The 16,670-nt window shown below is 42.5% G+C and overlaps 1 protein-coding gene across 1 annotated transcript in view; it reads left to right on the plus strand.

The window, feature by feature from the left end:
• Positions 1-892: 892 nt before the first annotated feature.
• Positions 893-16,670, plus strand: part of LOC110521828 (kinesin-associated protein 3) — a 56,985-nt gene continuing 41,207 nt past the window's right edge. The window contains exons 1-9 of the mRNA XM_036968942.1: positions 893-1,090; positions 1,659-1,790; positions 2,728-2,870; positions 12,694-12,746; positions 12,905-13,046; positions 13,829-13,928; positions 14,411-14,535; positions 14,808-14,906; positions 15,103-15,281. Coding sequence (XP_036824837.1) covers positions 1,050-1,090; positions 1,659-1,790; positions 2,728-2,870; positions 12,694-12,746; positions 12,905-13,046; positions 13,829-13,928; positions 14,411-14,535; positions 14,808-14,906; positions 15,103-15,281 — 1,014 coding nt within the window. The 5' untranslated portion in view covers positions 893-1,049. The remainder of the gene's footprint in view (positions 1,091-1,658; positions 1,791-2,727; positions 2,871-12,693; positions 12,747-12,904; positions 13,047-13,828; positions 13,929-14,410; positions 14,536-14,807; positions 14,907-15,102; positions 15,282-16,670) is intronic.

Genomic DNA, 16,670 nt, shown 5'->3' on the forward strand with positions numbered 1-16,670 from the left:
CAGTGTAGCCTTCTCGCCGACGGATTGCCGACGGATTCAAATTTCAGAGTGATGACATCACCTGTCACTTCGAAAGGCTAAAATCAGCTAGCATAAGTTGTGCAATCACATGTTCTGTCCCTTTAACACACGTGCTGTCAATATTAATGGCTTGTTGACTATAACTGAACTATATCTCATTTTCTGTACCCTTCATATGTGCAATCATTATTTATGGACTTCATTCAGACTGTTGAATTGTTCTACACAATGCATCTTAATCAGAGTCCATTCCAGTGTAATAGTCAGATATGAAAATGGATTTGAATAATTCATTTTCCCTAGCTCTGAGCTGTTACATAACATTTAGCCACTAAGTTCACATATTTACATCCTGAACTGTACGGTCCATTGTCAATGTCACCTAACCCTGTGACCTCAGTGACCTGAACCTTCTGTTGGGACGTCCATCATGTTAGCTACGCTACTTAAAAAAGATGTCCGACCAATCAAACACAGCCTTGAACTTAATAAAAAAGGATTCAAATAGATCACCAGCTGGTTACAAAGGAAATGGTCTACAAATGGAAGATGTTTCCTTAGAATAAAGGAAAAACACTACATTTCACTGATTATAAAAACTGAACAAATCAGATCCAACAAAAGTGTGAAATTGAAGAATCCATTACCTGACTATCCATTTCCTGCATGAGGTCCCTGGCTGGAACAACATATGTGGACATTGGACAATGGATAACATACAGTATCTGATAAACCCAATCAACGGATAAACAAACCTGAAGTCACCCACCTGTAACTGTATCCCTTTCCAGCTGTACATGTTCTCCTCCAGACCTACAGATGGCGATAAGTTGCTCTCTTGTCCGCATTTCAACGTTCTATGCTTTTTCTCAAATGTTCTGCTTTGCATGCTGGGATGACAGTCTCACCCTAGCAACACAAAGCAATAACATAAACGATGAGAACTCTACATTTAGCTAACAAATCTATTCGTTCTGTTGAAATTACTGTGAAAGAACATTTTATATGAGTGTTCCGTTATTTCCGAAATGGAAAAATTGCAAGCGGAAGATGCACGGTATTTGAAAAGGTAACGGTTGCAAGCAACTAACTAGAAGCTAACGTTAGCTAGCCAAGGGCGTATTCATTACGCCTATTCTGTAGCGAAACGTTTCTTAAACGGAACGGAAAAAGGGGAGGGGCCTACCGGTCATGGCAAGTAGGGATGCAGCTTTTGTTAAATTAACTCAATTAAATTTTTTGGGGGACATATTAGCTAATTCTAACCCTTTTCCTAACCGGCTACGTTATTATCGTAAACCTGATGTGTAAGTCAAATCTGACAGAAGCTGAATCCCTTCTAGCCATTGCTGCACCTACCTACATTTTTCCAATAGAAACTCTTGTTTTTGTTGAAAATGCAACTGTTTGGAATAATAAGTACACCCAAACTATGGCTAGCAATCAGCTGTTATTGAAATTTAACAACGTGACAATTGTCTTAAAATTATATAAAAAAATACATCTATTTAAGTATAGGCTTCAAGCTTACTGTCTAGCTAACAATTTAGTGGTTGAAACTAAATGTTGTAAATCAAAACCGGTTTATCATCCGGTTTTCCTTCATGTGACACTTGGCCATTTATCTAATTCCATAGGAAAGTGAAAGGGGGGAGTTTGGATGTCCACCCGACAGAGAAAGCCCTCATCGTTCAGTATGAGTTGGAGGCAACTATCCTCGGTGAGATGGGAGACCCGATGGTTGGGGAACGCAAGGAGTGTCAGAAAATGTAAGCATGGGTCTAGCTACACACATGCCTGATGTTTGCTTAAACATCAGACTGTAACCATGGGTACCCCATGGCTATTCAGTATGAAAGAGTCTGCCCAAAAAAGAAGCAAGAGTCACTACAAGCCAGAATGTTGAATTTACACTTTACTGGTTTTCTGTGTTGTTGGCCGTTTTGACGGTCGGAGATGGAGATAGGGTATCCACAAGAAATTGTTGTTTACCCATTTTTTTTGTGTTGCTTTTTGCGGTGCTGGTAGGTTCTGTCACTTGTATTTTCAATTACTCAACGGATTGCTCATGATGCAATATATGTAAACAATAGCCGAATGTAACCGAACATAGTCGGCCAAATCACGTTTCTTCACAATCAGCTGGAAGTGTTGGTCAGCTGATTGCCTCGGACAATGTTCGGGCTGTGGTTTGGTTAGGCTTGGCCATATTGGGCAAGTGTTTGTCACGTGCGAAAAACCAATATACAGACCAGTGTACTGAAGGTCGGGTTGATAACACTTCCCTGTGGATATTTTGTCTCAGATTAGCTCTGACATAGGGCCAAAATCGTCAGACAACAGGTAGAGTAAGTTGAAATGAAGTTTGTTCAACATTCTGACTTGTAACAGGACTGTTCAGGAATGCTGAGCCTACATGTTCGAGACGAGAGTAAGTATTTCACTCTTGGATTCTAAAAGAGGCTAACCTAATGTAATTTAATGTTACTAAGCTACTAGGAATGAGATTATTGTTGTTTTTCAGTCACTCACCTGAAAAGGGGTGCTTTTATACCATTTTACATGTTCACCACTAAGTAGGGTCCCAGGGGAAAAACAGACCAAAACTATCGTTCCTTCCCCGTCACATTGAAGAGTTATTGGAACTAGCAATGTTTCTTAGAAAATGTCTCAAAATTATGTTGCATGTGTATTTTCTATTTACAGCATCCGCCTAAAAAGCTTGAACGCCAACACGGACATTGCCACCCTAGCTCGGAAGGTGGTGGAAGAATGCAGGCTCATTCATCCATCTAAACTACCCGAGGTGGAGCAATTGCTCTTCTACCTGCTGAACCGCAAGAAGTCAGGTAATGGTTCCATCATGGTAATGCCTGGCCCTGCAAGATGGTGCCGACAGACATAAGCTGTGTTCGAATACCCATACTAATACTACATACTTAATGAGTACATACTACATACTTTTAGTTAATTTTAGTATACTGTAAACAAACAGTATCCTTTCAGTTGAGCATATTGGCGCTATGCCTGTCTACCGGAAGTTGATTCTGTAGATTTTGGCCTCTAGATGGCAGCAGTGTATGTGCAAAGATTTAGACTGATCCAATGAACCATTGCATATCTGTTCAAAATGTTGTATCAAGACTGCCCAAATGTGCCTAATTTAGACATATCTGATATGGGCAGAAAGCTTATGTCCTGGGATTTTTTCTTGTTACTTATAACCTCATGCTAATCACATTAGCCTACGTTAGCTCAACCGTCCCGTGGGGGGGACACCAATCCCGTAGAGGTTTTAAAGCAATTCATTTTGTATCCGGTCTCGTCGGACTTCAACTGCGTATTTTCCGCAATTTTCTTCAAATCTGAAAACATTGTGAAGCCACGCCCATTTCCTGAAGAATTTCATTATGGTCCCTAAAAGTGTCCACAGCGTGTATAACTTCGTATTTTGCGAATTTAGTTATTTCTTACATTATTTGCTCAGAATATTTCTTGCATTATTACCTACAGCTGAAAATAACTTTGGGATATTAGATGGCTGTCACTCAATTTTACTTTCCTGAATTGGATCCTTTGTTTGAACTCCTGCTGGTGACTTTAATAAAGGAAATCTGAGGAAAACGCTACCAACTTTCTATCAACACATCTCCTGTGCACATAGAGAACTCTGGACCATTGCTTCTCCCCCTTCCGGGACAGTTACAAGGCCTTCCCCTGCCCTCTTCGGCAAATTAGGACCAGCTAAACACCTTTTCCCCATCAAAATTGCATGGCCTGCGTCTCAATCCACTGCCTCCACCTATGTCGGCCTTCTGCATCTGCGGTGTAAAGCGGCAGAGCTACAGCGCTGTTTGTCAGACCAGGAGACATCCTGAAAATCAGTCTGACCTCGCTATGGAAAGGGGAGACTCTCACGAACATGATGGTGTTCTCTGTTTTGTTCTACGACCCCCACAAGTGTCATGGGACTCATCTGAAGTTAACCCCGTACCAGTTTTAAAAAATTTATGGAAGGATGGAAGTAGTTTTGTGCCCCCAAAAAAGGGGTGAAATATGTGTTAATATCTCCTAGATATAGGACATACACTTCACAACCTTAATATTTATTATGCATTTTTGGACTGTCTGTTTTGCCATTTCTGATTGTGTTATTCAATTAGTTTCTATGGGCTATAGCAGACCAAATTCCAAGCTGCGCCCTCAGAGCATGTGCAGACCAGTTGGCTGGAGTGTTTACGGACATATCCGATCTCTCACTATCCCAGTCTGTTGTCCCCACTTGCTTTAAGATGTCCACCATTGTTCCTGTATCCAAGAAAGCGAAGGTAACTGAATGAAATGACTATCTCCCTGTAGCACTCACTTCTGTCATCATGAAGTGCTTTGATAGGCAACAACAACATAGACCCACTACAATTTGCATACCTCCCCAACAGACCCACGGAAGACTCAATTGCCATTGCACTGCACACTGCCCTATCCCATCTGGACAAGAGGAATAAGTATGTAAGAATGCTGTTCATCGATGAAAGCTCAACAACATATTGCCCTCCAAGCTCATCGCTAAGCTCGGGGCCCTGGGTCTGAACGCCGCCCTGTGCAACTGGGTCCTGGACTTCCTGACGGGCTGACACCAGGTGGTGAAGGTAGTCAACAACACCTCCACCATGCTGATCCTCAACACAGGGGCCACATAAGGGTATGTGCTCAACCCCCTCTTGTACTCCCTGTTCACCCATGACTGCGTGGCCAAACACGTCTCCAACTCAATCATCAAGTTTGCTGACGACACGACAGTGGTAGGCCTGATTACCAACAAAAACAAGACAGCCTACAGGGAGGAGGTGAGGGGCCCTGGCAGAGTGGTGCCAGGAAAACAACCTCTCTCTTAATTGTCAACAAAACAAAGCTTCAAGTTTCTTGACGTGTACATCAATGAATACCACTCCAGAGGGTGGCGCATTCAGCCCAAGGCATCACCAGGGGCACACTGCCTGGCCCCCAGGACATCTACAGCATCTGGTGTCACAGAAAGGCCAAGTAGATCAAGGACCTCAGCCACCCGAGCCACTGCCTGTTCACCCCGCTACCATATAGAAGGCGGAGACCGCACAGATGCATCAAAGCTGGGACCGAGAGACTGAAAAACAGCTTTTATCTCCAAGCCATCAAACTGTAAATAACAATTTGTTCTTTACTGACTTGCCTATTTGAATAAAATAAATAGGATCTATAATATTCTGGCGGACGTCTCTCTCTAATAGTGTCTCAGAGGTAGTGTAGCCGGTGCTACTAGCACTTCACCACTTCATGGTGAAACAAAGTACTTTTGTGGAGACTGAGGAGGTGGTTGTCCCGGACTGGTGCTCTCAGGAAGTTGAGCCTCATTGGTCTCAGGTTGTTTGTCCAACTGCAGCTCTGGTGAACGTTCCAATGTCCTGTCCTGCTCGTTTAAGCATTGATCCAAGTCAACAGATGGAACTGGAATTTGAGCTCGGATGAGAATCAATCGGCACGAGGAACATTTTCCCTAGGAAGGGTCCAGTGTAGTCCACATGTAGTCGTGTCCATGGTTTTCCTGTCCATTCCCATGTATGTAATGGCACGGTGAGGGGGGTGACTTCCTGTTACTCTGACAATCTGTACACAGGCTAACCTCATTTTCCACATCCTGGTCCATCTTTGGCCACCAGACGTATCTGGATGTGACTGGTGCAACAACTTCAGTAGCATTCCCCGCTACTGAGATAACTACTCTTGAATCCCACAGAACACACTCATCTCAAACACTCAAAGCCAAGCGGCGAGCGTAGTAAGGCATGATCTGAGGCTCTGTCACTGTAGCGCATCCTTTCAGGATAAATTCATGCACTTGTGATAGCGTCACATCTTTTGAAGTCCATTGCCTGATTTTGTGCTGTGTTCACCGGTGCATCATCCGACACATTGATCATCAAGACTTGGTCCTTTTCTCCTTCCTGAGTCGATGATTTCTGGAACGGTAGCATACTCAGAGCATCAGCATTCTCGTGGTATCTACCTGGCTTCTGTACTCGATGGCCCTGGGCCACACAGCCCAACGTTGAACTCTTGGAGAGACCATTTGTGGTACTGGCTTTTGTTCATGGAACAGAGAGATCAGAGGCTTCTGGTCGGTCACAATAGTGAATGTTACCCCGTATAAGTACTTGTGGAATCTCTGTATTCCGAATATGATAGCCAGCTGAGAGTACTTTTTGTCCGCTGGCAACAACATGGCATATGGAACTGATCTTGGCCAATAGAATCTGGGAGCAGCATCTGGAGCAACATGAATGGTAGCTTGGACCCCTTTCAATGTCCCTAGCGCTTTGAAAAAACAGTCATGCTTTGAAAGCACCTGCTGCAGTGTCAATGTCTCTGTGGTGACATGTTTGATTTCATCCCAGTTCAATTTTATTTGGGAGCAGCATCTGGAGCAACATGAATGGTAGCTTGGACCCCTTTCAATGTCCCTAGCGCTTTGAAAAAACAGTCATGCTTTGAAAGCACCTGCTGCAGTGTCAATGTCTCTGTGGTGACATGTTTGATTTCATCCCAGTTCAATTTTATTTCCTCCAACCACCATCTCCCTATTAAGCTGGGGCCAGTACCTTCCGCTATTAAGAGAGGCAGACTTTTATTTTGTCCTTGATATTCCACCTGAACATCAGCAACTCCAATCCCAGTTTTTTTCCCCCTCCCCTGTGTACGTTTTGAGTTTAATGGGGATGTTCTTTCTGTTTGTCAACTTCACCTTTTTTCCACTTCTCATTGAATTGGGAACCGTTCATCAGTGTGACGCTACATCCTGTGTCTATTTCAAACGGCACCTTAAATCCATTTGTTCCCATTTCCACAATAAAAGGCTTCACCTTTTTCATATTCGCCCCCTGTACACTGTACTTTGAGAGCGCTTGCTCTCTGCGTCTGCGCAATCACTTTCTATTACTTAATTTGAGCGGTAGTTAGAGCTTCGCTATTCTGTTTTCTTCTGTTCATTTTATTTTCTGTAGCCCGTAGCGTTTTCTAATTGTGGCACGCCCTCGCAATGTGTCATATTAGCCAACATGCATAAAACTTTTAATGTTTGAATTTACATTCAAACGCTTTGTGTTTGCCTTTGCAACTATAACATTCTCTATTAACCCGGAGGGGCTGCCCCGCGGCTTTCCCTTCTTTGAAACTCTGCGAGCTCAGAGCTGCTCTCTTTTACTGTATGGCATGCAGTTGCACCCCTTGCCTGCAAATCCAATGCATTTCTATTCACGGACTCCATGGCCTGAGCCAGTTTGAGTGTATTCTCAAACATGAGATTAGGCTCTGATAACAAGCATATTTGTATCCTGTCGTCAGTAATCCCACACACCAGCTTAATTATAATATAATAAACACACAGAAATACAGGCCTTAGGTTATTAATATGGTCAAATCCGGAAACTATAATTTCGAAAACAAAACGTTTATTCTCTCAGTGAAATAGGGAACCGGGTGTCATCCCTAACTGGGTGTCATCCCTCAGTCTAAATATTGCTGTTACCTTGCACAACCTTCAATGTTATGTCATAATTATGTAAAATTCTGGCAAATTAATTACGGTCTTGTTTAGGAAGAAATGGTCTTCAAACAGTTTGCAACGAGCTAGGCGGCCCAAACTGCTGCATATACCCTGACTGCTTGCACAGAACGCAAGAGTAGTGACACAATTTCCCTATTTATATTGCCTGCTAACATGAATTTCTTTTAACTAAATATGGAGGTTTAAAAAAATATACTTGTGTATTTATTTTAAGAAAGGCATTGATGTTTATGGTTAGGTACATTGGTGCAACAACAGTGCTTTTTCGTGAATGTGCTTGTTAAATCATCACCCGTTTTGGCGAAGTAGGCTGTGATTCGATGATAAATTAACAGGCACCGCAATGATTATTTGCCCCGCAGGACAAGCTAGTTAAACTAATAATATTATCAACCATGTGTAGTTAACTAGTGATTATGTTAAGAGTTGTTTTTATCAGATACATTTAATGTTAGCTAGCAACTTACCTCGGCTCATTGCTGCACTCGCGTAACAGGTGGTCAGCCTGCCACGCAGTCTCCCCGTGGAGTGCAATGTAATCGCCGATTGTTATGAAACTTGAAATCGGCCCTAATTAATCAGCCATGCTGGTCGACCTCAGGTAGGAATATTGCAAAAAATATGATCAATGGCTCATTTGAGAGAAGACAACCTCCCGGCCCGTATTGACATCTGACATACAGTACCAGTCAAAGGTTTGGACACACCTACTCATTTTATTTTTTTTATTTTTTTAAAACTATTTTCTACATTGTAGAATAATAGTGAAGACATCAAAACCTATGAAATAACACGTATGGAATCATAAAGTAACTAAAAAGTGTTAAATAAATCAAAATATGTTTTATATAAGAGATTCTTCAAAGTAGCCGCCCTTTGCCTTGAGAGCTTTGCACACTCTTAGCATTCTCTCAACCAGGTTCACCTGTAACACTTGAAGTCTTGAAGGAGTTCCTACATATGCTTAGCACTTGTTGGCTTCTTTTCCTTCACTCTGCGGTCCAACTCATCCCAAACCATCTCAGTGGGCTTGAGGCCGGATGATTGTGGAGGTCAGGTCATCTGATGCAGCACTCCTTCACTCTCCTTCTTGGTCAAATAGCCCTTACACAGCCTGTAGGTGTGTTGTGTCATTTTCCTGTTGAAAAACAAATGATATGCCATCCCATCTCATTTGCGCTTAGAGGGACTATCGCCCCAGAATGTTGTGGTAGCCATGCTGGTTAAGTGTGCATTGAATTCTAAACAAGTCACTGACAGTGTCACCAGCAAAGCACCCCCATACCATCACACCTCCTCCTCCATGCTTCACGGTGGGGACCATACATGTGGAGATCATCCGTTCACCTATTCTGCGTCTCACACAGACATGGCGGTTGGGACCAAAAATCTCATTCTTTGCAGCAATTCGACCATTAAGGCCTGATTCACGCCGTGTCATCTGAACAGTTGATGTTTACATGTGTCTCTTACTTGAACTCTGAAGCATTTATTTGGGCTGCAATTTCTGAGGCTGTTAACTCTAATGAACGTATCCTCTGCAGCAGAGGTAACTCTGGGTCTTCCTTTCCTGTGGTGGTCCTCATGAGAGCCAGTTTCATCATTGCGCTTGATGTTGAAGTGCAGTCCCAAAAACCAAAGTTATTGACATTTTCCGGATTGACTGACCTTCATGTCTTAAAGTAATGGTGGACTCTCTTTTCTCTTTGCTTATTTGAGCTGTTTTTGCCATAATATGGACTTGGTCTTTTACCAAATAGAGCTATCTTGTATATATCAAATATTTTATTTGTCACGTGCCGAATACAACAGGTGTAGAATTACAGTGAAATGCTTACTCACAAGCCCTTAACCAACAATTCTGTAAGAAGTTTTAAGAACAAAAAAAAGTTTTGTAAAAAATTTGAAATAAAAGTTACATAATTAAACATCAGCAGTAAAATAACAATAGCGAGGCTACATACAGTTGAAGTCGGAAGTTTACATACACCTTAGCCAAATACATTTAAACTCAGTTTTTCACAATTCCCGACCATTAAATCCTAGTAACAATTCCCTGTCTTGGGTGAGTTAGGATCACCACTTTATTTTAAGAATGTGAAATGTCAAAATAATAGTAGAGTGATTCATTTTAACTTTAATTTCTTTCATCAAATTCACAGTGGGTCAGAAGTTTACATGCTACCAAATACAAATGTAGTGTTTTGCCTTTAAATTGTTCAACTTGGGTCAAATGTTCGAGTAGCCTTCCACAAGCTTCCCACAATAAGTTGGGTGAATTTTGGTCCATTCCTCCTGACAGAGATGGTGTAACTGAGTCAGATTTGTAGGCCTCCTTGCTTGCACATGTTTTTTCAGTTCTGCACACACATTTTCTACAGGATTGAGGTCAGGGTTTTGTGATGGCCACTCCAATACCTTGACTTTGTTGTCCTTAAGCCTTTTTGCCACAACTTTGGAAGTGTGCTTTGGATCATTGTCCATTTGGAAGACCCATTTGCGACCAAGCTTTGACTTCCTGACTGATGTCTTGAGATGTTGCTTCAATACATCCACATAATTTTCCTTTCCTCGTGATGCCATCTATTTTGTGAAGTGCACCAGTCCCTCCTGCAGCCAAACACCTGATTCCTCCAGCATCTTCACAAGGTCTTTTGCTATTGTTCTGGGATTGATTTGCACTTTTTGTACCAAAGTACATTTAACTTTAGGAGACCAAACGTGTCTTTTTCCTGAGCGGTATGACAGCTGCATGGTCCCATGGTGTTTATACTTGCATACTATTGTTGGTACAGATGAACGTGTCGTTTGGAAATTGCTCCCTTGGATGAACCAGACTTGTGGAGATCTGCAATTTGTTTTGAGGTCTTGGCTGATTTCTTTTGATTTTCCCATGATGTCAAGCAAAGAGGCACTGCGTTTGAAGGTAGGCCTTGAAATACATCCACAGGTACACCTCCAATTTACTCAAATTATGTCAATTAGGCTATCAGAAGCTTCTAAAGCTGTGACATACTTTTCTGGAATTTTCCAAGCTGTTTAAAGGCACAGTCAACTTAGTGTATGTAAACTTCTGATCCACTGGAATTGTGATACAGTGAAATAACCTGTCTGTAAACAATTGTTGGAAAAATTACTTGTCATGCACAAAGTAGATGTCCCAACCGACTTGCCAAAACTATAGTTTGTTAACAAGACATTTGTGGAGTGGTTGAAAAAACATTTTTAATGACTCCAACCTAAGTGTATGTAAACTTCCGACTTCAACTGTACAGGAGGCACTGGTAGAGTCGGTGTGCGGGGGCACTGGTTAGTCGAGGACCGGTTAGTATACCACCTAGGGCTGTGCGGTATACCGGTATTGATGCAGGGACTGGTTTGGGTTTTATTTCTATACAGGGATTTGAATGTTTGGTTTGTTAAATGTGATACGACATGTGTAAAGTCTGTTTTTATAGTTTACTTCGCTACTTGAGTCATATCTTTCCGCTCTTTCTCTCTGTGCCACTTTCCACACAGATCTAGCCACGCCCCCTGTCACTCAAGGAGCGCATTTGATGTTCCTCAACCAGGATACACTTGCCTTCAGTCTGCATGATCAATGCAGCACATGCAACAATGTTGATGACAATAATGCTGTTTTAATATAAATCCACTAGCGTTCTATAATGACACTATTAGTTTTTGTTTCTTACATCAGCAAACAGCTAGCTTGCAAGTTACCCTAAATCTTGAGATGCTAGTTGTTAGCCGCTAATGCTAAGAGCATTATGTACTGAGTAAGAGCAAACATAGCCAGCTAATACAGCCTGATAATACCAGTGATGGTGTAGACCTAAATCAGCATGTTGTTTGAGCAACAGGATCTTCTAAATCAAAGAGGAATATGCAAAGCAAGAATGTTAGCTACATGAACTTGCTAAAAGAGAACAAAGTAACCAAAGCTTATAGGGTCCCCTAGGAAACACTTATCAACACTTTAGTTCCTACCCTGTCACAATAACTCCTCCCTGGCATTTTAATTCGTTGTCATCTCAAACTACACTGTATTCAAAGTGCCCACTGTTATATTCTAACTGTAGAATTAGAATAGTCAATCTATTTCCATGATTCCAACAGTTTTGCTCTTATTCGCAAGTCAAATTGAAATTGCAACATTTGTCCTAGATTATTTGCCCATATCGTGCAGCCCTACGTGGCAGTGTGGAAATGATCTCAATTGAACAGTGGTGTAAAGTACTTAAGTAAAAATACTTTCAAGTGCTACTTATGTCAATTTTTTTTGGTATCTGTACTTTACTATTTTTTTTATTTTTGACTACTTTTACTTCACTACATTCCAAAAGAAAATACTGTACTTTTTACAACATACATTTTTCCTGACACCTAAAAATACTTGTTACATAATACATTTTTTGCAGGACAGGAAAATGGTCCGTTTCACGCACTTGTCAAGAGAACATCACTGGTAATCTACTGCCTCTGATCTGGAGGACTCACTAAACACATGCCTTGTTTGTAAATTATGTCTGAGTGTTGGAGTGTGCCCCTGGCTAGCCATAAATAAAATAAAATAAAAAAAGAAGAAAATTGTGCTATCTGGTTTTTTACTTTTGATACTTAAGTATATTTAAAACCAAATACTTTTAGACTTTTACTCAAGTATTTTACTGCATTCCATGTGACTACCTCATGAAGCTGGTTGAGAGAATGCCATGAGTTTGCACAGCTGTCAAGGCAGAGGGTGGCCACTTTGAATAATCTCAAATGTAAAATATATTTAACATTTTTTGTTTGTTTGTTTCTACATGATTCCATGTGTTATTTCATAGTTTTGATGTCTTCCCTATTATTCTACAATGTGGAAAATAGTAAAAAATAAAGAAAAACCCTTGAATGAGTAGGTGTGGGAGACTGTTGGAATCCGTGCAGTATAGAAACATAAGCATTTCGCTGCACCTGCGATATCGGCAAAATACAGTATGTGGACTTGACCAATAAAAGTTGATTCATTGTGTAAATACACCTTTATCATGCTTACTAGTGCACAAGCTGTCCTGTCCTCCTCACAGACAAACGAGAGAAACACCCGCCGAGAGACCTCGCACCATTTGAGGGGATGGAGGTAAGCAGAGCATCTTCAAAATTGTGTACATGTCTGACTGTGTGTCTGTTCGTGTCCAAGTCTGTTTCTGTGTGTTTTGTAGCATGATTATCACTGTGTTATGTCTGTATGATTTTAACCCTCGCCATTCCTCACCTATAGTATATCTCTGTTCTCAGCTGGATGAGGAGGCCAACATCAACAGGATAGATCACTATGTGGAGCTGCTGTATGAGGACATCCCAGAGAAGGTCAGGGGTGCCACCCTCATCCTCCACCTCGCCCGCAACCCAGACAACCTGGAAGAGCTCCTGCAGAATGGTATGTTCCTTCCCCATCTGTCACAATGCTACGTTCCAGAGAATGCTACGTTCATGCTATGTTCATCTTCTCTGTTCTGCTGGGTGTTTAAAAGCTGTACAGGCCAGGCTAGACAAACTCTATTATCATTGGTTGATATAATCCACAGACTCTCTCACCAGCCCATCCCGTTCATAAGAAAACACAGCCTAGCACTAGTCCTTCCTATTCCCCTCCCTGACGACAGAGCTGTTTTCTCTCACAACAGCACAGGGTCCTCATCCATTACAGCTGTCAAATGATGCCATGGCTTCATTTTGTAACTGTCACTATGCATCACAGGCTCACTTTGTCTGTCGTAAAGGATCACATGGTCAGACGGTGATAACGGTAGAACGTGCATGTGAACCATGAGACCTCAGGTCAGTGAGGAAAGTGGAGATGGCCAGGGGAAATGGAACCATGTGATATGTATCTTTACAATGAAGATCACCCATAGCTCAAGCCATGGGAGCCTGGAACCCTTTACATTCCCCCAGATTCTTTACCTTAAACTCCCACCCCAAGCTGACTGTCATCTCCATGCTAGACTCTTTCCACTACCTGCCCACCTCCACCCCAAACATACTTCAAATAATCCCCTTCCTTTTCCTCAATCACTCCCCTTGCCCCCCCCCCACACACACACACACACATCATATATAAATATATAATCTATCACTTTCCTCACTCTCTCTCTCTTCTCACCTCCCCACCTCTCTCTTGCTTTCTCTCTGACCTGTGTGGTGTCTGCTGCTCATCAGAGACGGCCCTGGGAGCCCTGGCCAGAGTTCTGAGGGAGGACTGGAAACAGAGCGTTGACCTGGCAACCACCATCATCTACGTCTTCTTTTGCTTCTCCAGGTATACAACTCCCTCTCTCACTCGCCAGAACCTCTTTTGTTTTCATGTTCTGCTCTCTCTCATTCTGACAGCAATCACACAACTATGACAACATATGACAAAACCTTACTTTTGAGGAAACACTAATTACCCTTGATAGAATTGGAAATAAAATACTTATCGAGCAATTTGAGTTGTGAGAGAATCTACGTAGTTCTGAAAACTGATAGTCCTTGGCCCCGCTCCGTGGCAGAGCTGTTTTGGTTTTGAAATGATTTGGTTTGTGTCTGGCTGATTATGAGTAGGAGATGAGAGATACTGTTTTACTCAATCTTTCTTGTCCTTTTTTTTGCAGTTGACTTTTGGACTAAGCTCTCAGCTGATAGGATCATTTCAATCTGAGCACCCGACTGTGCTACAAAAATAGGTGTTGCATAACGATGAACGAAATGCACTTTTGAATAAGTGGAAGCCTTGTAAACCTTTTCTCTACCCTTCCCCAGTTTCTCCCAGTTCCATGGGCAGGTGACTCACTATAAGATCGGAGCCCTCTGTATGAACATAATTGAACACGAGCTGAAGAGGTACGACCTCTGGCAGGACGAACTGCAGAAGAAAGCGGCAGCCTATATCCTTCAGCTGAAGTCAAAGGTCACCTAAATTATGTTACATACCTTGCTGCTTGATTTTATTTTATTTTATTTTATTAGGATCCCCATTAGCCGACGCCAATGGCGACAGCTAGTCTTACTGGGGTCCGACACATAACGGAAACAACATAGACAGAGGGTCAATGCCTCAGGATTCCTTCTGCCCTCAGTGCCGACTGACTATAAAACACGACTATATAGTGAGTTCATTGGTTCAATACAGCAACACTCCTTCCTTGACTGATATCACGTGACAATGACCATAAGAACCAGAATGTGAAGAAGGAGCATGAGAAAGCCTTCAAGAAGTACCAAGGTCTACTGATCAAGCAGGAGCAGCTTCTACAAGGTACAGTAACTGTGTAGCACACTACCATGTCTAGCAGAGGGGTAGTGATGTTTGTTACAGACAGCACTATTAGTGCTTGATAATGCAGTGATGTAATTACATAGTATTACCAACTACATTGGTTATTACATAGTAATATCAAGTTGGATCACTATTTGATTCTACAGTCCCCCCTCGTCTCCCTATTGCTTTGCAGTGGCTCTGCACCTGTTGTTGAACCTTGCTGAGGACACGCGCACGGAGCTGAAGATGAGGAACAAGAACATCGTCCACACCCTGGTGAAGACCCTGGACCGGGAAGACGAGGAGCTGCTGGTGCTGGTGGTCTCCTTCCTCAAGAAGCTCAGTATCTTCCTGGAGAATAAGAATGATATGGTGAGAGAGGGAAAGATGGAGGGAGAGGGCCAGAGAAGAGGGAGGGATGTAGGGAGAGGGGTACAGGAGCTGGTGGTCTCCTTCCTCAAGAATCTCAGCATCTTCCTGGAGAACAAGAAGGACATGGTGAGTGATGGAGTGAGAGGGGAAGAGGGAGGGAGGGATGGATGGAGAGGAATTGCAACAAGGTGAGGAAAATACAGTGAGCTCAAGAGTATTGGGACAGTGACCCCTTTTTTGTTGTTTTGGCTCTACCCTAGCACTTCAGTTAAAGTGCAGACTGTCAGCTTTAATTTCAGGGTATTTTCATCCAAATCCCAGAAATGTTCCATAGGCACAAAAAGCTTATTTCTCTAAAATGTTGTGCGCAATTTTTTTTTTACATCCCTGTTAGTGAGCTTTTCTCCTTTGCCAAGATACTTCATCCTCCTGAAAGGTGTGGCATATCATTAAGCTGATTAAACAGCATGATCATTATACAGGTATGCCTTGTGTTGGGAACAATAAAAGGCTACTCTGAAATGTGCAGTTTTGTCACACAACACAATGCCACAGATGTCTCAAGTTGAGGGAACGTGAATTGGCATGCTAACTGCAGGAATGTCCACCAGAGAATGTTGCCAGAGAATTTCATGATAATTTCTCTGCCATAACCGCCTTTAACGTAATTTTCGAAAATTTGGCAGTACGTACAACCGCAGACCACATGTAATGACGCCAGCCCAGGACCACCACATCCGGCTTCTTCACCTGCGGGATCGTTTGAGACTAGCCACTCGGACAGCTGATGAAACTGTGGGTTTGCACAACTGGAGAATTTCTGCACAAACTGTCAGAAAACGTCTCAGGGAAGCTCATCTGCATTCTCGTTGTCCTCACCAGTGTCTTGACCTGAGTTCTACATCGTAACTGACTTCAGTGGCCAAATGCTCACCTTCGATGGCTACTGGCACGCTAGAGTAGTGTGCTCTTCCCAGATGAATCCCGGTTTCAACTGTACAGGGAAGATGGCAGAAGTGGGTGAGCGGTTTGCTGATGTCAATGTTTTGAACAGAGGGCCCCATGGTGGGGTTAGGGTATGGGCAGGCATAAGTTACGGACAACAAACAGAATTGCATTTTATCGATTGCAGTTTGAATGCACAGAGATACCGTGACAAGATCCTGAGGCCCATTGTCGTGCCATTCATCCGCCGCCATCACCTCATGTTTCAGCATGATAATTCACGGCCCAGTGTCACAAAGATCTGTACACAATTCCTGTAAGCTGAAAATGTCCTAGTTCTTCCTTGGCCTGCATACTCACCAAACATGTCACCCATTGATCATGTTTGGAATGTTTTGGATCCACTTGTATGACGGTATGTTCCAGTTCCTGCCAATATCTTGC

This window comes from Oncorhynchus mykiss, chromosome 30, assembly GCF_013265735.2.
Source record: "Oncorhynchus mykiss isolate Arlee chromosome 30, USDA_OmykA_1.1, whole genome shotgun sequence".
Lineage (NCBI taxonomy): Eukaryota > Metazoa > Chordata > Actinopteri > Salmoniformes > Salmonidae > Oncorhynchus > Oncorhynchus mykiss.